At 37.5% G+C, this 25,462-nt stretch overlaps 1 protein-coding gene across 20 annotated transcripts in view; it reads left to right on the top strand.

Moving 5' to 3' along the window:
* The window catches only part of gab1 (GRB2-associated binding protein 1), a 61,788-nt gene that overhangs the window by 7,884 nt on the left and 28,442 nt on the right, over positions 1-25,462 (top strand). For 12 of the 20 annotated variants that reach the window (XM_044113431.1, XM_044113443.1, XM_044113437.1 and 9 more), the window contains exon 1: positions 25,397-25,447. The exons of 6 other annotated variants lie outside the window; for them this stretch is intronic. In XM_044113431.1, the coding sequence (XP_043969366.1) occupies positions 25,412-25,447 (36 nt within the window). In that variant the 5' untranslated portion in view covers positions 25,397-25,411. Of the gene's footprint in view, positions 1-5,205; positions 5,348-19,747; positions 19,808-25,396; positions 25,448-25,462 lie in introns of those variants that run through there. 2 more of the 20 variants (XM_044113447.1, XM_044113448.1) reach the window with 2 other exon arrangements.

Below are 25,462 nucleotides of genomic sequence, written 5' to 3'. Positions count from 1 at the left end.
TAAAGCTGTTTAGCCTTTTAATTAGAAAATCGGTCAGAGATTGTTTTAAGAAGCAGAGCCTCTCTGACTCAATACTTTTTAAAAACAACCATTCACTGCTGTCAGAGCTGCAGGTCTTTTGTGCTAAATCTCCACCAGCTGAGCTCATCTACTCACTGAATTACCAAATAGTCCAAGCCCACCCAGATTGCATGGAAAACATTTACAAATGACACTCCTTGCATTTTTACAGATTCTGTGGCTGTATGTTTGGGATTGTTGTCCTGCTGAAAGGTGAACCTCCACCCCAGTTTAAAGCCTCCAACAGGTTGGCTTCCAGGATTGTCCTGTATTTAACTCAATCTTACCATCAACTCTGACTAATTTCAAAGTTCCTGCTGAAAAAAGCATCCACACAGAAACCCCTTTGCAAACCAACAGACAATGCTGCAAAATAAGTAAAGAAGCATTGACTTCTAGAATCTTTTATTTTCTTTTATTCACTATTGAATAATTATTACATTTGCGTAGCGTAAATGTTGCCTCATACCTTCTAATTTTAGTTGGTCATTAGTTCTTAGGACCATAGATCCCGGACTTTTTCTTCTGTCTTTTTCCTGTCAAAAACTTTTTCATATGTGCAACCCTCCCATGCAACTTGGCCTCTCTGTTCCTTCAGACTATCCAGCAGCAATTAGCAAACACCTGGTGGAATTGCTGAGCTCATTATACAAACAATTTCTCAGTGAAAAGGTAGTAAAGACATTGTTACAGGGTTAATAGAGGTGTGATGTTGTAATCACGTCCTAAAGACGGAGTTTCAGAAAGGACAAGTTTGTAAAGAGACAAAAGCCCAATTTCTAAATTAGTCATATTTGCCATATATAGCAATTTTAAAACAACTTACTGTTACATAGTTACTTGATTGTGCTATAAATGCCACTATATGGCTGGAAAATTCATAATACTGCCGGTTTAAGATGTATTTTACAATAAATAACTAAATAAATACATTTTTATAATGTTCCAATTGAAAATTCATGATTAAACATTTTTTTAAATTTTTTATTTTTAAATTTTTTTTCCTCATCATCTCTCCAAGTTTCTGAGGACTTTGAAAAACTGTGACTCAGATCATTTATTCTAATATATTTGTTTACATCTAATTTATTTGGCAGATCAATTTACTGGTAGACATTTTACATCTTGAACCTGAAGTATCAGGGTGTGATTATTTTATATATATATATAAAAAATTAAACTATCAAGATATATTTTGCTCATTAAACTGAAGTTTTAGATTTAATTATTCCCAATTTCTCTTATAACCAAAGTATTGTGGGCTTCTTGTGTTGGAATTTGTTTGCTAGTGGATCAGTGACGGTGTAGTGAACTGGAAGGTAAAGGCTAACTTTGGGATGTTTGTAAACAGTTGACTCTGCTTCCCGGTGCAGCTGTTTACAGTCCTGTGTGCCAAATCCACAAAGCAGTGTACAGTGCTGCCGCTGCAACGTTCCTTTGCAGCTGGATGTTTGGCTTGGCTGACTCTAGCCTTCTCTTTTATTAGAAATCAGCTACCATCTAAAATAATTCCTCTCTCCACCAGCATTTGGTGCTTTACCAAGTTGAACAGTTTCAAGTGCAGGTATAATTAAAAGCAGAAACTTGGAACTGTGCTACAACGTTCCGTCTTTTTAATTTTTTTCCTGTTTCACTGCTCTGGATTATTCTCTCATACTGTGAACTAATGTGATCAAAGGTTTCATGCAGGGTTCAGCTTATTTCATGTTCCAGCTTGTCAACTAATGACACAAGAAGTAAAAATAGTGTGTCATAAGAGTGCTTTCTATTTCCAGAGTGTAGTTGTAGTCTGGTGAGGATTTAAAACAGGTCCAGTATGAGAACACAGATGGCCAAAGATGGTGGGCACTAACTGCACTGCAAGACCTGGCATCAGATTGGCATCCATGTTATTTCAGAAATGTAAAATAATCACTTGTCAGATCTGTAATAATGTTCTTTTAACTGATTTGTGCAGAGAGCAGATTAATAGTAAATAATTGCATGGAAATAACTGATGACTCTGCCAGGACTGCAATTAATAACTAAAGAAGGTGCAAACAAAAAGCAATAGGGACAAAAGAGATGAGTGCTTCTCAGTGCAGCACCATGAGGCGGCCTGCAGAGAACAGCTCTCTGTTCTCCCCCTTCCCAGTGCTTCTTGGCAGGCTGAGGCAGCAGGAATGCGAGGCTGCTCTGTGCTGCTCTTTGCTGGGCTGCAGGGTTGTGAGTGCCTGGTTCCTCATTGCCGCCGCCGACTGTTTTAGTTTAGGCTGCGATGGGCCGGACTTCACTGCCCTGCCCTGCGCTGCTCTGCATTACAATCCTCTGGCAATTGTTGATTCTTTTAACACCAAGAGGGAAGAGGAGCCGCTCCCTGGCGCCCCAGAAAGGCATGGCCGCCCCTTCCTGTGTGAGCCACTGATGGCTACCAGATGGCGAGTGAAGAGAGGGAGTGAGAAAGACGAAGGGTCCCTTCCTCCTTCACTTACATTAGTTCTGCCTTTCTGGTCTTATTTTCACTGTAGGGGTTTTGCGGAATACTTTTTTTTTTTCAACATTTACCTCCATCAGTGCAAAAACATAAAATCTTACCAAGTATTTTTGGACTAGTTCCTAGTGCAAATATCTTAATACCTTTGAAAAAGGACAACACTAACATACAAGTAATTTTTCAGACGGATATACTTTTGTTACTTTTGAATACCTATAAAATGAACAGATTTTTTTTTCACCTATAGTGTGAAAGAAATCTGGTAGGTGAAATAATCTGCAGGTGGAACTATTACTTTTTATATTTTAAAGAATTATTGACTTAAAACAAACGCTTATATCTTCACAAAAAGTTACTTGTAAATTAGTTTTGTCCTATTTCAAGTGTACTAAGATCAAGCCTGTCACAATAAGCAATAAATCATCTAATCACTTGATAAAATAAAACGTGCTAGCTAGATAATTTTCACTTGTGTGATTGTTTATCTCATGTCATTCTACCAAAGACTTGATAACAAAAGTCTTCAGTCTGGTGCAGTAGTGTCAGTTAGCATTTTTTTTTTGAAGGGCAGTTTTGTTTACAGAAACTTCTGTGTCTATTTTTTGGGTTGTTTTGTTTATTTTCTATATTTAAAATGCCTGCCAGTGTTAAATAAGTTTGTTGCTCTCTGGAAGGGTGTACTTCTATCGTTATGCTAGTACCATTATTGTACTTGAAAATGGTCTCATTTGTTTTGCAGTGATCACATGCTCTAACAGGTAGTTTAATTCTCATTATGCAATGTAAATGGGTTATTTTAAGCCTTTTCTTGCAGACATTTTACAAGCGGGAAACAAAAAGGTGTCAGTTATTACTGACTCACAGAAGAGCTGCATGCTCCTTGACTGTCTCACCTACGTAACGTTTTACTGAAGGTTTTCTCCTCATTCCTCTGAGGCAGAAGAGCTTGTTTGTGGTCATTCAGGAGTTTCAGCAAAGACTTATGGGAGGTGAGAGGGTGGACCAGTTCTTCCAGACTGAAAATCTGTTTACTTCCCAACAGGAGGACAGGAGGCTGTCTGAGCTCTGAACACAGAGACGGCGGTTAAATCCAGTCCAGAATCCAGAACACGTTTTTTGGTTTTTAAACACAAGTTTAAAAATAGAAATAGGATAGAATTACTTCAAGTGTAACAAAAACAAAGCTAAAAAAATTAGACGGTTATCTGAAGATATATTTCAGCATGAACTGAGATGAGATTCCTGTTGAACTAAAATAGTACAGCTTCGTGGTATCATGGTGTTTCCCCAAGGTTTTAAATGAGTCCTTAATATGTTACTTTTTGGTTAAAATTAATAAAAGAAACAAATATTATTTCTGCTGTAAATATTGCAGTTGGGTTTAAAATGGGAAAATCACCAATTAGTTGCATTAGGCTGCCGTTGAACGTAGAAATATGCGACGGACAAAACTTTAGTTTCCTATTATCTGTAAGTCTAATATTCAAAATGACAAGAAATAAAGGCTTGAAATATTTCACTCTGTTAGGGGTGTACATTTATTATTGTATCATTTACCATTTATTGTGCTAAATTTCTTATGATAAGAATTTGATTTATCCTTGTCATGATAAATTCCAATTAATTCTTAAAATCCCCCAAAACTTGTCAGGATTGTCAATTTCACTATTTTCTCCAGTGTTCAAAAAGAGGATCAATAAATATCAATAAGATTAAAAACGTGGTTAAATTTTGTTACGGTGTGCAGCTTAGTGATATAAATCACACTTTATGTAACAAAGACTATTACAAATGGGAATGTATTTGTGTTTGTGGGACTATAGATGCTGTGATGCACAGAGCCATACAGTTACTTAAAAAATAAGTCATTTCTATTGTTACTTTTATCACAATAGTTCACAAAATATCGTAAGTCCATATTGCTCACAAATTGAGTTTCACTTTCTGAAATGAGTGACGAAAAACATAAAATTTTTTTCATGATATAAAATTTTATGTGAGGTACCTATAGCCACATTTAACAGGTCACCTCTCATTTTAAACACACACACACCACACACACACAGCAGGCATTCTTGTCATGTAGTACTATGTGATCTGACCCTAGCTGCTATGCCCACAGCCCCTTAATATAGCCCACTGCTGTCATGGTACTTTTTGCCCCTCTTCACCTGCTCTGCTGTGAGCGTCAGGACTTGTCCATGTTTATCCCAACCTGGCCGGGGGTTTCGGGGGTGTCTAAATTGCGACTAGCTGTGAAATATTGTTACCATCTTGTGTTATTTCCCAAGCAATCGTGACGCAGACAGTCTTTCAGTCAAATGAGATTCAGTCCCGTCTAACAGCCATTTGTTTCTCTTTTTGTTTTTTTTAATATATCTTTTTGTTTTGAAAGGCCCAATAGAAAGATGAAAGAAACAGGCTGATAAAGAGAAGAGGTTCTGGTCATGTTTTGGCCACTGTCCCTTATTGCATTAGAGCTACTATGGCTCAGTGAGATATCTTTGTCCTGGCCATCAGCCAGAGGACATGTACACCCAAACACACACACACACACAGCCACACACTGAGAAAAGCAAAGAGATGCAGCAGAGACCCCTGCTCTCTGAGACGAATCATTTTGGGGACTGATTGGAAGCTGTGAGGACCTCTCTTTCTTTTTGCCGGCATTCCAAGGAACTTTCACATGTCCGCCGCTTCCTGTGTTTTGCTCTTTTTCTTGACATGTCCTGGAAAACTGGAGTACCTTCCTTAATTTTTCCATAACATTCAACAAATGGGACTTTGAGGAGCCACTTGTGGTAAAACTCAAAGGTGGGTTAGATTTCTTTACTTGACGTTGAAACGCTGTTCGGTAAATTTATGAAACACCGCTCTTTCTCTCTATTTTTTTCTTCTTCTGATCTCAAAGGACTGAACTTGATCAACCAGGTGAAGATTTATAGCAAAATGTGGTTCCTTTATTGTGTTGCGTTTCAGATGTTTGTAGTATTAAAGGGAGTTATGAGGCATTTTGATGAGTAAATTAGGTTACAGGTGGTAAGCGAAGCAAGAAGATAACAGGCAATTTTGAAAGATTTTATTCTTTATTACTAAAACTCTACAAACACACTTGCTGGATAAAAACTTACAAACTATCACATTCATTTTTAGAAGAGGTCTGGGTTGTGATATCATTTATTTTGGATTTATTTTACTAAAACTACCAGTCAGTTTGACAGCTGGGAGTTTTTTGAAACTATTATTGCACTAATGCAATATTACCAGTATCACACATTTGTATGACATCCTCATCCTTTTTTCTGTCAACATAACTGAAAGCTGATGAATTATTGCATTATTATATTATATTTTTCTAACTTTGTAACAGATTGTTCCTAAGCACAAAGGTTAACCCCTTAGTAAAATTTCCTAAAACTGAACAAACATAAATGAAACCCTATTATGGCTATAATGAAACTAATTCTCCAACCCGTCTCATATTTAACTTTAACCCTTTCCACACTAAAATAAAGGCCAATAACCCAAAACAACAGATTTTTTTTATCTTCTTACAGCTTGTTCCTGAGGTATATTCAGTGTTTTTATTTGAGAAATGGGAAGGTTGTGTGCTGCAGTGTGAAAAACCTATGTGGACTACCAAGAAAATTGAATTCTTAAAGTCTGAAATGCTCTGTTCAGGTTCCAGCAGCCCTTAGAGAGAGAACAAACTTCTCTGTTCTCAGTACATTTTGGAGTACAAGTGGTTTGTAGGTTGTCAGACAGCAAAGGTGACTGATGGAGTAACTGGGGATTTCTTGTGATGCATATATTGGAGTATCGGTATGTTCACTATTCATATCGTAAAAAACTGGACTGCAATATTTGTCAGCTACTATATTCCAATATATATTTAGCCTTTTGGACCAGATGCTCCCAGGGAACACAATTTACATCATCCAAATGCTAACGGTCACAGAGTGATGGAGCCACGGCTGAAAAAGGGGAAAGAAAAAATAGGCATACTATGCAACTGATATCGTCATAATATTTGCAACCTATGTGTGATGGCATATTTACAGACTTCTTTGTGGAATATAACTCCTAAATATTTGCAGAAAACTCCCCTTTCACAGATTTCTCTGTATAACATATTGATATGCAGTCTGCGAAGCTAAAAGACCTAGATGCAAACCTTCTTGATTGTCTATTGGCTGAGGTTTGCAAAGCAGCCAATCCAGGAGCAACATTAATTTTCCTAGGCACTGATTGGCTGGCCCTCCAAGAGTGGAGATAAGAAAGACTTGGGATGATATCTTCTGCGGTAGTGCCAAGATGTTTCTCGATGTATTTATGCATATTGGGGTGTATCCCTTGAAGTATATCTGGTGCAGAAGGAACCTGCTGTGGGATTTCCGCCTTCTGAACCTCTGAAGTGCTTATGGTATCAGGAGACACCCTCGTTCAGAAAGTCTTGCTGACCTCTCATCTTTTCATTTACAAAAATATCCCCTGATTAAAAAACTTTGCCTGACACATTGTCCAGTGTGACAGCAAAGCACAGATTTATTCTCTAGATCAACATCAAATCCCTGAGATATTTGATTACACACAAGCAGGTGCGCAGTTGAGGTCCATGCAGAGTTGTGAGTTTGCGCGTTCAGGCCACAGCAGGTGATTTGTTCATAATTCAAGTGCAAGTGTTTAATTTCATTGTTATATGTAGTTACTGGGGCCATAGTGTTTTTGTTTTTGTCACTGTGGGGAAAACGTTACTTGTATTCATGTGCTTGATGGGTTATGGCTTAATGTGGTCTCTGTTCAGCTTATTGAATACTAATTAAACTGGATGACAATTAAGCCCAATTGTATATGTCATAATTTTAATGACTGACGGCTATAAGTAGATTATGAGGGGATTTTGGTAGGGTTTAGAGTTCAGTTGGGTTTTTGTTGCCTAGTCTGCCAGAATGACTGGTGACTTTTAATTTATTTATCCATAATAAAGGATAATTGTTTTGGCAAAAATATTTAACTTCTTTGACCTTTATGCTCCAGGTTATGCATAACTCCTTTTTTATTGCCTCTTATGTAAACTTTGCCTTCAGTGTAAAGGACTTGAAGGAAGATTGTGTGAGTTCGTCTTGTCAGCAGTGAAGGTTCCCTCAACACATTGAAGGAACCTTGTGATCATGTGAACCTAGTCTGCCATGCCAGAGGAATGTGCTGCATTTTAAGGATGCAGCTTTGGCAAGTGCATGTGACCAAAGGGAAAGAAAAAAAAAGGTTCTGTATGAAAATGTCAAGGTTGTGGAGGAGCAAAGCGTGACCTGCTGGATACATAGATGGAAATGCAATAGGAGAAACTGTGGGAATGTAATAAACTTTGTTTCAGGGAGGAACATGTCTTGAAGTCAGCTGAGCTTCTTTATCTGTAGCACAGCTTCAGTTCCCATGGCTCTGTGTAGGCTGCCATCTGTACGTACAAACCGTCCTCAGAGTGTGCTGATTGAATAGAGCACTGTATGAAAAAGCCTAATTGAGAACATTGAGTCTGGGAATGATTTTCAGCATCAGTTCCCATCGGTTATAGTCAGGGAGGAATCATAATGTTTTTCTAACGCATTAGCCAGAGAGACGCTCTGTATTTATCTTTTGTCAAAGAAACAATCAAACCAGAAGACATCCTGATTAATAGTTTGTATTTGATCAGATTTTCAGTAAAATCAAGATGAAAGACAGAAAATATGAAAACAATGCATGAAAGATTTATTCTGCATGTTTAGGTTTACCAAAACACCTGAGAGGAAACTGTCTTCATCTATTAATAAATACATTTTCTTTTCTATATAGTTTTAAAAAAATGTTTATGTACCCTAAAGCAGTGGTCCCCAACCACCGGGCCGCGGACCGGTACCAGTCCGTGGACCAATTGGTACCGGGCCGCGCAAGAAATAATTAAATATGTCCGTTCTATGTATTGAGTCTGGAGGAGCTTTTACTTTGAAAATCGTACACCGGATGCCGAGAGTTGAGTCTTGCGCCCCTCCCCCCCGCACGCAGTGTTTCAGTAGTGGCTCTGCTTTACTTTCTCCAAATCTATCAGATGTTCCACTGCGTTCTGTAGATTCTCAGATTTTCTCCTGGCAAAGGCATTCCTGTTGTGGATTTTGGCCTGGTTAAAACTGGTATTTCAGGATCAAAAGTAGGATTCTAAATGGCACAAGGGCACACAGTCTATCACAGATCTGTTGCAGTCAGTATATACCAATGGATGATATAAAGTTAAAATTTTATCACGATATTTGTTCATATTTATTGTGATGGCAATAAATTAGAATTTCTTTGATTGTTGTCGAAACCCCACTAACACAAATACTGCTCTTAATAAAATCTATCCATTTTAAAATAGGCTTCAGAGTAATAGTTTTGAACAATGCTGTCGGTTTTGGAGTTTTTCATAAATCATGAATAACTTGTGATAAATCAAAATTCTTATCACAATAAGAAATATTTCAAAAAAAAAAAAAACATTCCATGTTTGCACATATAAATATTGAAAATAAAAGCAACCAATATCACCTTGCTAGTTTTATAAATGCAGTTTAGGCTCTATATAACTATTATATTTAATGATTTAAAATGTTTTTACAGGTTCTCTTTAAGACGCAGCTTACAGTTTAGAGATTTTGGTTCTGGTTGTGGAAATGCAAAAATCTCATTTTTCATTTCTTTTATTTGGCGTAAGGAGCACCATGTTTTGATAAAATGATCAAAGTTGCTGGATTTATTAATGAAGTCAGACTGAATATTCCAAACTAAACGTGTAAAATCAAAAATCAATTTTCTTGATTTTTCTCAAAAATCTTTAAATCTTGTATTGGAAGTATAATCTTACACACCTTGCTGCAATGGACCTATAAAAATATATATTAGAACTGCAAAAGAAAATCACATTTTAATGTTTTGGATGTTTATTTGTAGACTTAAACGGGAGTAAATTAATATTTATTTTAAGAAATGGGGCCATCAGAATCCACAGGTGTGCAGGCAGTGGCACACACCCACAGTAGTCAGTGGAGAAGTAAGGACGTGATGTTGTAGGGACAGTGTGAAGTAATAGTTCAGCTGCAGAAACAATTCAGCATTCCTTTCTGTTTGTGATGCGTTTGAGAAATTCCACAAGTTCCTCAGTGGCTGTGAATCAGCATGCGGTGAAACAACACAGGAGCGCATATGCAGGACATGGCTTCCAAAATATGTGTTGACACTAAACACACTCACTCTCAGCTGAAAGTAAAGCAGTATCATCTGAATGCGACACCAGAGAGTGGAGGTGTGCGCCAGTTTCAAGGGACTGGTTTTAAATGGAGGCGTGCCGTTTAATTTGGCCGGGAGACAAGCCCAGGCATGCCGGTAGCTCTGCTCTTAAGACACAACACCTACCATGGGACATACAGCAGCACGATTGGAAGCTTTGTTGAAGAATCATTTACAGAAGAGAACAACTGCAGGGCCCTGCTAAAGTAATTACACTTCTGAAATCTTTGCTCATTTTAAAGCCCCAGAAGTTTTTTTAAATGATGTAACAAATTAGCATTATTTTGAAAGTAGAATAAAAAATTCTACAGCTGCACATTGACTTTGCACATTTACAGGCTGAAACTTCCTATAGATTAATGTCAGTCAGTTTAGATGACAAGCATCTACAAACAGAAGTTTTTAAATCTTGCTTCTCGGGGCGTGCTGTGGTAGTTAGCATGTCATCAACGCAGACGTCGCGGGTTCAACTCCCGGTCCCGACGACCTTTGCTGCATGTCTTCCCCCCTCTCCTCACCCTCTTTCCTGTCTGCCTAACCGACTTAATTGCAGGATCTGTAATTAACTGCATTTTAATTGGAAACCATGTATTGATAAAATTAACATATTCGATTTCAAAACATTTTTTGGAATTGCAATTTTTTGAATAGATACACAAATGAGCTCAACAACTATATCTAAAGGCAGTATTATGTATTTTACAGGCACATGGTACAATTTTATATCACAATTAAGACTTCAGTTGTTACAAACATGCTATGTATTTCAAATAACATTTTACCAACATTTCACTGAGAAATAGCTCGTATAATGAGCTCAGAAGATGTGCAGTTCCACCAGATGTTTGCTAATTGCTGCTGGCTAGTCTGAAGGAGCTGAGTTAGGGAGGGTTGCTCAGTGAGGCAGAAGCTCAGAAAGGACCTGTCCAAAGATTAATTCCCAGTGGGCCAAGGGGGAGCGGCTTTGTTGACTTTCACTGTGTGCGGATGTAATTTGTGCATCAGATTTATGGGGGTACCGGAAACATGTGAATACAAAGGTTCCGGGTGGGAGGTTTGCATATTGGAGAACAAAAAAAGTGACTAAGTCAGTGAAAATGTTTAACACATCAAAATATTCATAATTAATTTAAACGAATGCAGTAAAATTCCAGCCCTTCTTTTTGAATATTGTCAATCCACATCATGTTGCAAGGAACCTGAAAGCTTCTGAAGGCTGATGTTTTGCTGAGCAGCCAGGAACCACTTTTTTATTGCTGCACAGATATGTTATCAGAGTCCATTTCCTTATTGTATGCTCAGTATCTCAAGCCATTTCCTCATGGACTGACTCTTGCAAGAGAGCTGCTAATCAGATCATGTCCAAAGCAACCTCTCAATGGCCACTTAATGTGATTTTGAATAATTTTCATTGGAGTGATTGAATTAGACTGCTGTTGCTCACTTCATGGATCATGATGGGGTTTTATGCACCTGCAGTGAAGTCCAGGTCGACACAACACTGTAAGAAAAACACTCTTTCTGTGGGTAGATCAGAGAGAAAAGAATATTAACATACTGTGTAACAAGTAAGCAAAGCATTCACACATTAACACAAATGCACCCACACTCTCCCACAGATGGTTTTTACGCCTGACTGTAGAGTCATCCTTCTCACTATGCAGTGATCCACGCCTGCAGAAAGCAGAGAGGACCACTTTGAATCTGCAGCTTGTGAACTGGAACAAAAGCATATGCATTCATCACTGAATGCTTGTACTATTTGTTTTTATTATTGTTAATATAACAATTGTTATTATTATTTACAAACTATTTTAGATTAATTTAAATGTGTGAGGTTTCCCTGTAGGGTCTAGCAAATAAAATTTAGAGGTCTAGAATATGTGATGCTTTGTAAAATGTGCTTCATTTGTTCTGCATGTTGGGTAAGGTGTTATCTTTTAACAAAGCGGTAAAGCTCAGGATGCAGGGCAGTAAACAGACCCTTCTAAAATAATTTTCTCACGCAACATTTAGATTTTCCTGCAAACTCACTACCGAAATCAGATTTTAAATCGGGCTGATTGTAGTTTGGTTTGACAACAGAAATCAAAACATTCTTGTTGCTTGATCTACAACACTGGTGTCAAACTCCAGTCCTCAAGGGCCGCTGCCCTGCAGTTTTTAGATGTGCCACAGGAACAAAACACTGGAATGAAATGGTTTAATTACCTCCTCCTTATGTAGATAAATTCTCCAGAGCCTTGCTAATTATTCTATTCAGCTGTGGTGCAGCAGAGGCACATGTTGGAGGAAACTGCCCCTTGAGGACTGGAGTTTGACACCCTTGATCTACAATGGACCTCTTTATATTTGTGTGTGTAATATATACAGTTTGGCATTGGCAGATTTTTTTTCTTTTGAGAAACATTACTCAGAATATTTGTGGAAAATTTGCAGACTTCCTTCATAGAAGTTATCTAAAGTATCTGAAAGAAAATGCAGCTGGGGAAGTTGAAATACCTTGAAGCAGTACCTTGACATGCCATTAGCTGGTGTTTGCAAAGAAGCCAATTGAGGAGCTCCATTCATTTTCCTTGTTGCTGATTGGCTGTTCTCCCAACTGTAGAGATGAGCAATACTAGATATTTACTTATGTACTAGTGCCAAAACCTATTAAGGTATATTTGGTATCTCATCTAGTAAAACAGGCTGTTGTATATAGAAAATGAAGCAATAGCTTAGAATATCAGAAAAAAGTGCTGTAATTTGTAGACTTTCTTGTTCATTTTTCCTATTAATAATGACAGTATAACAATGATTTCTAACAGATCTTTTAGGTTCTGTGAAAAGGTCAAATTTCAAGATTTGGTTCACTCTACAGTACAAAAGCAATTACCTCAAACAACAAAACAAGCTGAACTGACACTTATATTTAACTTTAATTGCTAAGTATTTTAGGCTGTCAAGTAAAGTGAATAAAGTTATACTCAAAAGTATTCATACCCTTGGCAGATTTGGCTTATCAGCTTTTTTCCTGTTTGATGATCAATCTTTGGTGATGAGACTGGAAGGCCTCATTTCAATCACCCTAATCTTCAGCTTCCTTCACAAGTTCTCTATCAGAAGTCGCCAAAACATTATTATTGCTTCCAGTCAAAAGAAACACAACTGTAAAGTCAAACACATTGTTTTTAAGTTAACCTATTTTCCCAAAATTGATCTAGCTCTTAAACTTAAAAACTATGTCAATTTGACACAGTTTTAAGATGTACATTTTATGGTCTTTAAAAATTATCCTGAAAATTGCAGAAAAATTGAAACAAGCTGTGAACTGACAGTGGGACAGAACCCGCTTTGGAATGCGGAACCGCCTGTTGAGCAGCGGGAGATATTTTTGGTTCTTCTCACCTATCTCAAGCCGGCCTCTCAAGGTGTTCTGTATTGCAGAGGGCCGTGTGTTTCAGGGGGCTGTGGTGGGCATTTGTTGCCAGGGGAGGTGATGTGTTATTTTCAGTCCATTGTGTCTACTTCCTGTGGGTCATGGGTTATTGGAGCTGGGTGTTGCAGACTTTGGAGAACAAGAGGAGGAGGGGGAGAGTCAGTGGAGTAGGCAGGAAAGTGGTCAGAGCAACTGGACAACAGTGACTGGTCAGCAACTTGGTTTCTTTGCTTGTTTTTCTGCTCTGCTTTTAGCCGAGCCACGCTTGGACTCTTCAGAACCAGGTAAAAGAATACCTTCAAATTGCTCACATGTAAGCCGGTTATTAGTTTAGGTAAAAATCACAATTTAAAAAAGAATTTTGTGACTATTGTCAGTGGAGCAACTCCTTTCGAGGAGAGATATTGCATTTTAAAAATAAGTTTTAAGGTTTCTACAAACAGCTTTGTTGGGATGCCAGTACGGAATGGTGATATTATTTCTCTCTGTCTTGACAAGAAAAGGCACTTTGATCATTGCATTTGTAGAAAAAGCTCAACAAAAGATTGTCTTTTGTTTACCAAGAATTAGATATGACAGCTACCTTTAGTATAAATAAAGGGTTTGGACCTGTGCTGCATAACAATAACAAACCAACAGATTTGGGTTTTATGTTGTCCGATTCGAGATCTTAACCCAATTCCCGCGTTTTTGCACTGCACACTGTCAGCAGACCCATACAGGATAGATCCAGGTAACTGTTGAATGTCAGCAGAGCTTCTAAAGTTAGAACCCGACAAACCCCCCAACACCACGGTGACAAAAGGAGGCAAAACAGGAAACCTTTTTGCACAGAATGCGTGTCGGGAACAGATGACCAGGAAGATAAAAAGTGCTAACAAGGTGGAAACTTCCACTCAGGGATGTTATTTTGCTTTGTGTTTGTTTTTCTCTTCTTTTTTGTGTTTATAATTAAGCACCAAGTTGGTTGAAACCTGTGGTTGAGGGATTGTTGGTTTGGTTACGGTTTGAAAGGCAAAGGAATGCGGCGAACCAGTTTGGTTTCAGATGTTATAGGTAACTCGAGGTGCTTCTGTGCTCCTTCAGTCATACACGATGGGATGTTAATATTTAAACCTGCTCCATTGAAGTTAATGCTTCACCGGGAATCTGTGTAGTGAGGTTTAACCCGCCGCGGTGCTACTGATTGGCTCGTCTCTTCCTTGTGCACTCATCTGTTACTCCTTCCCCACATATCTCCTCTTAATATCCATCTCTGCGTCAGACTGGCTGTCTGAAACTTATCAGCGATACAGAATGATGATGGTTTCTGTTCTCACACCACAAGGAAGAGTTGGTGCCCCGTTTGTGTCTACAGCTTCCACACAGCAACAATGTTGTCTTGAGAGGTGCTGACTAAAGAGAGACTGCAGGACCTCAGCAGGAAATATCTGGATAATCTGATGCTTTCTACAGAAGTGTCTGGTAAACAACAATATTTGATTTATAGATTTTTTTGTTGTTAGTTTAATTAAAAAAAACTTTTAGACAATATTGTTTGTGCTCGCTTGCGTTATGACAGATCCCAGCCACCTTGTGAGTTGGTCTAAAATTTACATTGTGGTCTTAATGGGAAATACTTTGGATAATCAGACCTGTCTAATTATAGGTCACCTGTGAAAGCCTAGAGATTATCACCTGTTAATCCTTTACATAATGAGCAGAAGAACGATGGCTGCATGACTCATGGAGTTTGTATTTTTCTGGGACTGGGCTTCAAAGTAAACTTAGGCTGGTGAGAATTTTACAGCTGCACATGAAAGCTGAGTAACTGTGAGATGGTAAACTGAGAAAAGGGAAGAAAAGTTTGTTAAAGGAAAAGATTAGAAACTGGCTTGAGTTCATGCACTGCTGTGAAAAAATACAATTTCTTCTGCTTTATCTTTGGTAACACTTTATTTGACGGGGTGTGCATAAGACAGACATTACACTGTCATGAACATGAAGGAGTCTTTATGAATGTCTGACTGTTGTCATGAAGTGTCAGTTGGTAAATAGAGTTGCTTTAAAAGTTGCATTAAAAGTCCCAAATTTACATGATTTTGCAAACAATGTCACTTTAGTGCAACGTGTCATGTCAGTTTTATGTACACCCCGTCAAATAAAGTGTTACCTTGTCTTTTTTGCCACAGTTCGGTCTTCCAAATCAAACAGATTTTAATATCTCTCTAACCTGAGTGAATACGTAATGTTCAATTTTCAAAAGAAAAGAGAAACTGTCCAGCCTGTTCTTACTAGGCCTGATTACTGCCAATCTTTTCAAATCAAGAAATAGGTTGAATAGAACCTGTCTGACAACATGAGAGGTTCACTGGTGACTAAAGGGAATTTACTTATTTTTATTCAGTCATGTAGGTTTGATAGTTTTTCCTCCTTAATAAATGAAACAATCTCTTTCTATGTCTTTGTTTGATTTGAAACACTTAAGTGAAACAAAATCAGAAGCAGAAGGAATCTCTATGAGGTTGAATACATTTACACAACACTGCACATTGTCTGTATGTTATGAACAGATACAGTATAAACAGTGATACTTCTAACTATATCAGGTGTTTTCTATGTGAGTATATCTGTTGAGAGTTTGTCTTCGGAAACCCTGCAGCTTCAAAGCCTCCAATAACCTCTCTTAACAGGAGTGGGCGTACGCTTGCATATTTTTTACAGTGTCTACAACAGATGTTGGTTAACCAGTTTATTTCTGGCCACACAGGAATGCACAAATGTTACCTTTAAACTACATGCCCCAGCTGCACAAAACAACTGCCCTTCTTGGCCCCTTTTAGCGTATGCTGGCTCAGTTTCTTCACGCAGCAGTGTTCTGTTCTGTGCATCCGAACGCAACGTTGCCAAGTAATGAGCTGCATTTGAATGAAGAAACCAAAATCTGGTGATTACTGCAAGCTTTTTGTAACCTATTCACTATAAAACTGCACACCAAAAAAATTTGACTTGGTTGTTCTTCTTCACTTCGACTCATTGCCAGAGATGCACTGATCTGACTTCTACCAGCTGATATTCATGTCTGTTTTTCTTTAAAGGCTGGCCTGCAGATTTCAACTGTGACAATTTTATCCCATGTTCTATAATACAAATAATCATCTTTTAAAGAAATTCTGTTTTAATTTACCAACTACTTCTGTAAATTCAAGACAAAGTTTGTCAAGGCAAGTGCTTATTGATGGGTAAGCAGAGACACAACATGAAAACCCTCCACTAATCCAAGGTTTCACTCAGCATCCATTAGAAGATTCTGCACTGAGGTTGCTCTTGATGATGGATGCATTTAACATGATCTCATCCTTGTTACAGCTGTCCCATAGGTGGCCTTATGATCACACCTGTAGGTGTAGCTGTAAATCCTGCTTTGTTGATGTCACCACCATCAAACCCTGGGTATAATTTAAACCTCTGTTGTTCTTTTTTTCACTCAATTTGATTCCCCTCTATGGTATTTATCCCAAAAGAAAATCAAAAGACATTAAGGAAAAAAAAATGGTGGTGCTTTGGGCAGCAAGGATCTCCAGTAGCAGTCAGTATTGCAACAAATCTGCGGAAGCAATATTTCACAGTAACATGTCCAAGATGGAGCCATCAGTTGTTTTCAAGCTCTGCTAATCCACCTCATTTTGCTTTTGTCGCCCCTCTTTAAAAACTCTCTAAATCTCAAATTTAGAACAGATTTTTAAATCTCTTCTAAATTAGAATGTTTACATTGCTTTCAATGTAAATATCTTTACAATGTTTGGAAATTGTCCAAATAAATATGAGAACAAAAGTCTACAAAAGGAATAAATCAGAAATAGCATAACAGAGCTACTCCAACATGCTGCCACCGTGAGCAATGCAGTTCTAAAACGAGACTGCAATGCTCCCTGATATTTTATAGTGCCAAAAATCACCAGTACACATTAGTTTAATTTTGTTTCTTTTTTTTTTTAAATGGAATTTCCATTTTTTATAATTTTTACTCCATCAGCTTTTTAAACAGCCAGATTTAAACTCCCAATTGCTCTTTTTTTTTATTTTTTTTATTTTTATTTTTTTTATTTAGATCTATTTTAACTCAGTTGTCCAGGCTACGTCTGGTATTAACATCCCAATGCACTAGATTTGTGGTTTCACAATGCTAGGACAAGCTAATTTATCTCCTGTTTTTTTTTGTTGTTTTTTTTTTTCGTTTGTCTTCTTACTACAGTTAAATGCAAAATTTCTCATCATAAATCTTTCGGCTCTGCAAGGTGCTTCTTTTTTATTCAGATTTATTGGGGTATAACAAAGGTTGATGCCCATTTTAGGTGAAATTCTGCATGTCAAGCTTTCATTTCTGTGAAAATTAAAGCTTGAGCTCTTCAATAGCTGTGCTTATGACCTGTGTGGGAGAAAGGTTGCTTACACACAAAGGGGCCATGTGAGGTTCCAGTTTAACAAAGATTTGTTCTTGTTTTTTCCCAGAAAGGGATGAAATTAAGAGGACGACACTGATTTGGAAACACAGCCACATTGTGGAGAAATAATAACTAACATGTTCAGAACCAGTTGGGAGTTAAAGGTTCTGCCGGTAATACTTAGGAAGATGCTTGAGTTGGACAGGGAGGAACACACAGTGTTGTTACTTCTGATTGTTTGCCTGGGTGGTCCTATCTTTAGCACCACTCTTCTTCTACTCTATTTTTTTTCTCTGCTTTCTTTTGCCTCTCTGTTTAGGCATGGACTTTGTGTTTCTTCTTAAATTGTATAATTTAATTCTTGTGTACTTAGTTATTGAATACCACTTGGTTGTTGGGAATGTTTTATTTAGCTCTGGGCAGAATTGGAAAAGTTCGCCAATCGAAATTGATGTAATTTAATCTAATTGTGTGTTTGCTTTACATCCTCCTTACACTTTGCTTTCATTAACTGTGGTACCGATCCCTGCATAAAGCAGTCGAATTTTAAGACAGTTTCTGACTCCACATATCTGTAAGCAGAGTGGAAAATGTGGACAAGATTGTGGAAACTAAGAAAACAAATGGAAGTAATTACTCTTACTGAGTTAATTTTCCAACATTGTAATGCACAGAGCTTAAATGGACTGGATAAATATATACATATTCCTGCATGGTGTTCCAGTACTGCTACCTGCAAAACCATACAGCCAGTTTGTTTGAAACTATTGGATAATTAGTGAAATCCTTAAATCATTCTCATTTCACTGTAGGTTATTATACCTTCAGAAATTCATTCCAGCTGCCTGGGTTTCTAAAATTGTCTTAAGATAAATAAATCTTTCTAAATTATTTGTGTTTTGTCTTAATTCTGGGAATTTGCCATCTGCAGTTCTGTTTTTGGGGGGATAGAAAAACTTGTTCTAATAAGATTTAAAATATGATTATATAGTTCTTGCATGCAAAACAGGATGATGAAAAGTTAATTTACCACAAACGTCTTTGCACTGAGAAAAGTGTAAGTGTGGGGAGGGTCTGCTTAGACAGAATAGAAAAAATTAAAGTAGTTCACTGAACGTTTAGCAGTCATTTATCTTTACTAGCGAGTTTAATCTCACAGCAGCCAAATGGCATGTTTTTCTATTTGTATTATTTTATTAAATTTATGTTTTTGTTTCTGGTGAATAATCAGTATTTACTGAAAAAAGGAGGTCACTTTCACACCCCATTTCAAATTGACTGGACACACAAACTCCTGCAAAATTGACACGGCAGAGGACTTACTGTCTTCAAGCTAATATGTCCTGACCGATCTCTCTCAGAAGAAGAAGGGCCAGTGAATCTTTGTCTGTCTGCACCGTCTGGGTCTATTAGTTTTTTAACATGCTCTGTCACTTCTTGTTATGGCTGCTTCTTGACCTAAATGACCTCCTTTGAACAGCTATGACTGCAGCTTTGGGAGATGGGTTGCAGAGGAAGAGCATTTTTGAAAGCTTTTCATGTTGAGTTGTCTGACATCTTTCTATTGACAGTGTGGACAGGAAACTGAATCATGGATGCAGGGAAAAGAAATGAAAAGAGAAGCAAGATTCTAAACTACAAGGAGAAACACAAGAGAATTTGTATTTAAATGTTAGTTAGATATTTAAAAGATGAACATTTTTCTTCTGTCTGCTATTCGCTCTAATGCTTTGTCACAGTTTTGAAAACGCAATTTAAGCAATTCAAAACATCCCACGACTTTAATATTAAACAAATAGGAAAGAAAACCAGTTTTCATTGGAACAAATCCGTTGTCATCTTTCTAGTTGACATAGACTTCTCTACCATGTCTAAGCTGCCGTTTTCTGAGGCTCAACCCTGATGATTTAGCTGTGGTGGCTCTTAGAGGGTCTGGGCCAACCCTGATTACGTTAAACAGGAAGTCAGAAGTGGGAGAGGTCACGAACTGCAGAACCCAAAACACACTGCAACACTTGATAAAAGCCAAAAGGCGCAAACAACAACAAAACAGCACACGCTCCTACTCACTGCCAATAACTGAATTACGTCAAAACAGACAGCGACTGCTCTGGGAATGACATTTACAGGGTGAGCTCATTGTACTTTAGTTCTAAAATGTTCTAAATGTTGCTTTTGTCTTGACAGTTGAAGATTTATTGTAAATTTTTAAGATAACATGATGACTCTTGTAGTTGAAGTTGATGGTTTACCATAAATGCTAACAGAGAAACTCTGAATAAAAACACATGCAGAGGTTTTTTTTAAAGATTGAAAGAGTTTATTTGCAGTGTATCTATTGCACTGAGACTCCATCCATTATCTGGATTGGCAGGCATGACTTTATAACGCATGTGAATAATTACCAACACACATTGTGTCCCACACATCCGTTTGCAGTTTAAATATTGCAGATAAAGATATTGTGATGACCCTTTATTTGCTGTATGACTCTTGCTTATAATGTGTAGGAAGAAACAAAAATTGTATAAAACTGGATCAGAATTAGCCTTCCGAACTTCAGTTGGTGTGTTTTTGTGATTTGGATTAATTTAAAAATGTTTTTCACAAACAGAATAATCTTGTTTTTACCTTGAGGCCACAGACTGATTGCAGCATTAGCTTTCTGCTTGCTAAATGTTAGCGTAAGATACGGAGATATTTTATGGAAATCCCTTTGGCTTCCAGCAGGAGGTGTTTGATGACGCATTGCTTAGCCAAAGGCCATGCGTTTTTGCTTGTTAACTGCCCTCTCTTGGGCTCATGGATGTAAAAATAGCAACTTAGCAAGAATCCCAATCCTGCCCTGCTAACAAAGACTGATTTATTCAAGTTGTGACACCAAACATAGAGGAGCTTTTGTCCTTCCCCTTCTTCCCTCGCTGCAGACCTCGTCACACAGGCCATGAGTGCTAAAATCTCTGACGTTCCACAGCCTCTCTTAAAACAGCCTTTCTACAGTTCTGGCTCAGGAACCTCAAGTTGAGCTGAACTGAATGAAAATAGAATTAAAAATGAGTTTTCACCATATTTTGGAGCCTTCTGCATTAGCAAATGGAATTATGTAATATTCTGGTATTTAGAATATCTTAAAATGTCAAACTCATGTAGAAGGTATTTTCTTACTGTATATCAAGTAAAATGGTGGATTATTGCTGCTTTACTGTTGCTATAGCATAATCTTTCCGCTGAAGCATACTTATAAGAGCCATTATTTGTTTGTATACATGATTTCCTCCCAGAATAACTTGCTAAGCCTGGTGGTTAGGGCAGTAAACCAGCAGTCTGTTTTTGTGTTAAATGGTAGAAGTTCTCAGGACAACGGTGTAATGTGGCAGGACAGTGGCCAGAGTTACTTATTGTCAGATCAGAGACAATATTAAAAATAACACTGATCTGTCAGTTTAGCTTTTTGTCTTTACATTGTTAATTGGAATTTAAGACAAGAATAAATCAAGATTCATATAATAAGAAATGCAATTCTTATCCTTAGAAGAACAATTCATAGATAAAAGCCCACCCCCACTGACGGTGTAAGTTTTATATGTTTATATATATATATTCATAAAAATATATAACGGCGATCTTTTTCTTTTCTTTTTTTTTTTAAGATTGTGATTGGTGCATCGCTCAAAATCTGCTTTTTGTCTTTGTTTATCTTCATCATCATTTCTATTATGTAAAACATTCAGGTGTAACAAAAAACAGAAGTAATGTTTGAGGAAGCAAATACTTTTTTTACAGCACTATGTCATAATGCTGTAGAAATAAAAGGACCTGTCATCCAAACAGCACATAGTCTTGTTTATTTCTGAACCTAATGTATTCTGTGTGATGATTTTTGCCTGATAAGAGTAACACATATTCTTTATTATCTAAATCTTGACCTTTTCTGCATCAACTTCACCCCACGCATATTGCGCCCAGTCTCTTCGTTCTCAATATGTGTGTGTGTGTGTGTGTGTGTGTGTGTGTGTGTGCGTGTGTGTGTGTGTGTGTGTGTTGTCCTGAGGAACAAGCAGAGAAGCTGTCCTAGTCAAAGATGAGTCAGTACAGCTGGGGTGCAGGTCACTTAACCACAGCCCACTCAGATGAGACAGATGGCTCCGCCAGTCGCATGCTGATGCATCTTAATTCAGGTCTTTGTTTTTGATGAGAAGAGAGGCATCAGTTCATTTAAAAACATCTTGAAAAGGTTAATAATGAACCAAGCCCCCTTCAAAAGTTTACTTTCATTTAAATCAGTTAAATTCTTGTGAAATTTGAGTTAGTAGGAAATGGTGCTTTGTGACTCATAAGAAGTTCCTTAGTGCTGTTAGTTTTAGTACAAAAAAATAATCTGTTCACACCCAAGAGTTGAAAGCCTTCTCAACTTTGTTCTGACCTTTTAATGTCTTCTGGGATTGACCAGTGTGAAGTTTTAAATTTTTGATTCATTTTTGCACATTAGAAAGCTAGATATTGAACACAATGTTGTGCCCAAAACTTGCTGCAGTTTTATCTGGTCCTGGAAATCTCAGTCTGAGTTATAACTGCCACATGGATATTAGTTGTTCCTAAAACTACAAATCCCAGGGTGCACTAAAACAGACACAATAACATATTTGTGCATTCAGTGTGTAACTAATTGCATGTTCCCAGTTGTCTGCCAAAAATACGACACGAGTTGTAATTCATTTGTAGGAAGTTGGAAGTCTCTATTGGTTGCCCTGGGTTCAAAATGCAATATGGCATTATATCAGTCCAATATAAACCAGGCCGACATTAAAAACTCATTTTTTTGCCTTTTTTTAAAGTTTTGTTGCTGTTTTTGTTTCGGGATGGGGAGGAGGTTGGCCATGTGGTATTTGTTTGGTCATGTGACTGTGATGGTGATGCAGAGCAGGAATGTGGGGATTTTTAGGTATCCTTAGTTTTAGTGTAATATTTTTACTGTTATTTTGTATAAAATATTTATAATTAAAGAAATCAAGCTGGTTGCTAAAAATATTCAGTTTTTATTTTTTTGTAAAACATTAATTGCAGAGCAACTGAATCTATAGCTTTTTATTGACTTCAAAGCAATTTTAAATGATTTGCAATTGTGCACAGCATTGAAAAAAACAGCACCCAATGGAGGGTCTGCATTCCTCAGTGGGTTTTAAAACATTTACTGGGAAATGAAAGTCACGTAAGCCATGTTTTATTTCTTGTTACAGAGCCAGCATGCCTCCTTATTTCAGTGACTCGATTCATGACTCCTTACTACTTCTGACATATTTCGTCATTTAGTCACAAGGACACTAAAGATGAAGTTGTGTAGCTTAATAGTCTGTGTTGACTGCTTGTTGGCATTAGTGCACTTAAAGACCTTTTATGCTGCATTAAGCTGTCTAACCTATGAATTACAATTCAGCTTTTAAGAGCTGTAAAACCAGAGACTGAGAACCCTAATTATTGTGGAGCGGTTAGTTACCTACTGGTTTTATTTATTATTTTATTTTAAATTTTTTCATTCCCACTCGTGATTGATTAGACTAGTTGTAATTTCTTTGTCTTCAAGTAGTTGCATAATTAAAGAAATGAGCAAGTTTTGAATTCCTTCATACTTTGTTGGTTCTTGCTTTGACTTTGGCAAATAAGGTTGACTTGCATTTCTTCCTCCTCCATATGGGAATACATATTATACTCAAAAAACTCCTACATGCTTCTTTTTGCTTGCACAAATGAGTAGGGGCGGGCAATTCGGACGTAAAGTTTTATTGCAACACTTTGTGGTACCATTTTGATGATAAAAGTGCTAAGAACTATTCATTGCAACTTTTTTAGGAAACTGTATGACTATTACAGCTTACTCGCATTTTAAATTTGGTAATATTCATTGATGCTTTAATGGACGCAACTAGGGCTAAAACGATTCCTCGAATGATTCGAGTACCTCGATTATTAAAATATTCGTTTACAGCAGCCCTAGACGCAGCAGTGAATAAAATGGTCAAAGTAGCAACACTGTTATGAATAACTGGAAGTAGAGGTGGATGTTAGGGACCTAAAGTTTGATCACGATACTTTTGCAGTACTATTGTGATAATAAAATTGGAACTATTTATTTATTCTTTTTTAAAGTAACTGTATGACTGTGTCACAGCATTCATAACCTACAGACACAAATAATGCTCTTGAAAAATATTCACATTTGCGCTTCTTTAGGACACCAAGTACAGTTACTGTGATTGGCATTGCTAAACTGCAAACGGTAACTGAATTTCAATTGGAGAAAATAATAAAACCACACAATAAGGACCGTTTGTTTTTTTTAAAAAACATCATTAATTGGAATTTATTGTGACAACGATAAATCAAAACTCTTATAAGAAATTTATCATGATAAATGATAAACAATACGATAAGTACCCACCACTAACTGCATTTTATTGTTGGTTTAATACATCTATATTCTGATTAACAATAAACAATAACTGTCCACTGTCCAACTGCAATCTGATCCAGAGATGCCAAACAAGGACTTCAGGAAGGACATGGAGAAAATTCATGCAGAATCCAAACTATACAAGTTGGGAAATACCCCACATGCAAAAAACATATACAGAGTCAACTCATCGTTCTGATCAACAATTAACTTGTTCTGAACCTGGACATTTCTTCTCTGTTTCGTTCATATCAGACAAGCCTTGGATAAGATCATTTCACATGTGCCAACTGAACCAGGAGTGTTTGGCTTTCACAATTTTATCTACAGGAGTTCCTAAAATGCCAGACGATGAGACTATGTTGTTAGCACACCACCACAGACTTTACTGCAATGAAACATCAATTAAGGCTTTAAGATAAGGAACCATTAGGGAGTCTATAGTGGATGAGCTCATAAAGACTACCTGGAAAACATTAAAGGTCAGAGAAAATGATTGAGAACTAACGATGAGTAAGAAGTAAGGATGGCAAACTGCAGCTTTCCTGCAATTTAGCATTTGAAAATGCCAATAGAGCAGTGAAGGTTTTCAGAAACCGAAAAGAAATGCAAAAAACCCCAAAACAAAAACCTGAATTCTTTAGTCATCGAGTCGCCAAATGCAATCTTTCATAGAAGCTCAATGGACAGTAAATTCTTATCTCTCATTTTATCTTTTTCTAGACTGGTGTCCTAAAGAAGCGCATTACAAATGGGAATGTTTTTCAAGAGCATTATTTGTATATGTGGGTTTGTAATTGCTGTGACACACAGTAATACTGTGGATTTGGTGAATGAGTCCATTAATTCCTGCTCTCTATATTTATCTACACATATTCCACTATCTGGAGCTGCTCAGGATTTTCCTTCATGCATATTCTGCCGTTTCTTGTTGACGTACATGCCTCCGCTCCACCTTTGCCTTTTTCATGCTCTAGTGATCTTGGGTCAGGCCTCCTCTGACAGCAGCATGACTCCACTGGGTTGGCATCTCCTCTTAAGCCCCTCTGCTTTCTCCTCTGTCATCATGTTGGTGAGCCCCTCAATGATCTCTCTGTCTGTCCCCCTTTTTGGCTGTGGGATATGGGAGGGATTACATAGTGGGACATCTTCCTGTGTTTCATCCAATCAGATGTGAAGCTTAGAGGAACAGGAGTGGCGGGCGGATGTTTAAGAAGGGTCGTCAGACACTGTGGTTATGCCAGTCCAGGAATGTCCCATTCTCTCCCAGTCCCAGACTGGGAGCCATGAATGCTGGAGTCCTCAAAGCTAAAGGGACTTCTGTAAGTTTAAGATTT

Source organism: Gambusia affinis, linkage group LG04, assembly GCF_019740435.1.
Source record: "Gambusia affinis linkage group LG04, SWU_Gaff_1.0, whole genome shotgun sequence".
In the NCBI taxonomy this organism is placed as follows: domain Eukaryota; kingdom Metazoa; phylum Chordata; class Actinopteri; order Cyprinodontiformes; family Poeciliidae; genus Gambusia; species Gambusia affinis.
Note: the sequence above shows the minus strand (reverse complement) of the source record. Positions and strands in the feature narration are given on the sequence as shown.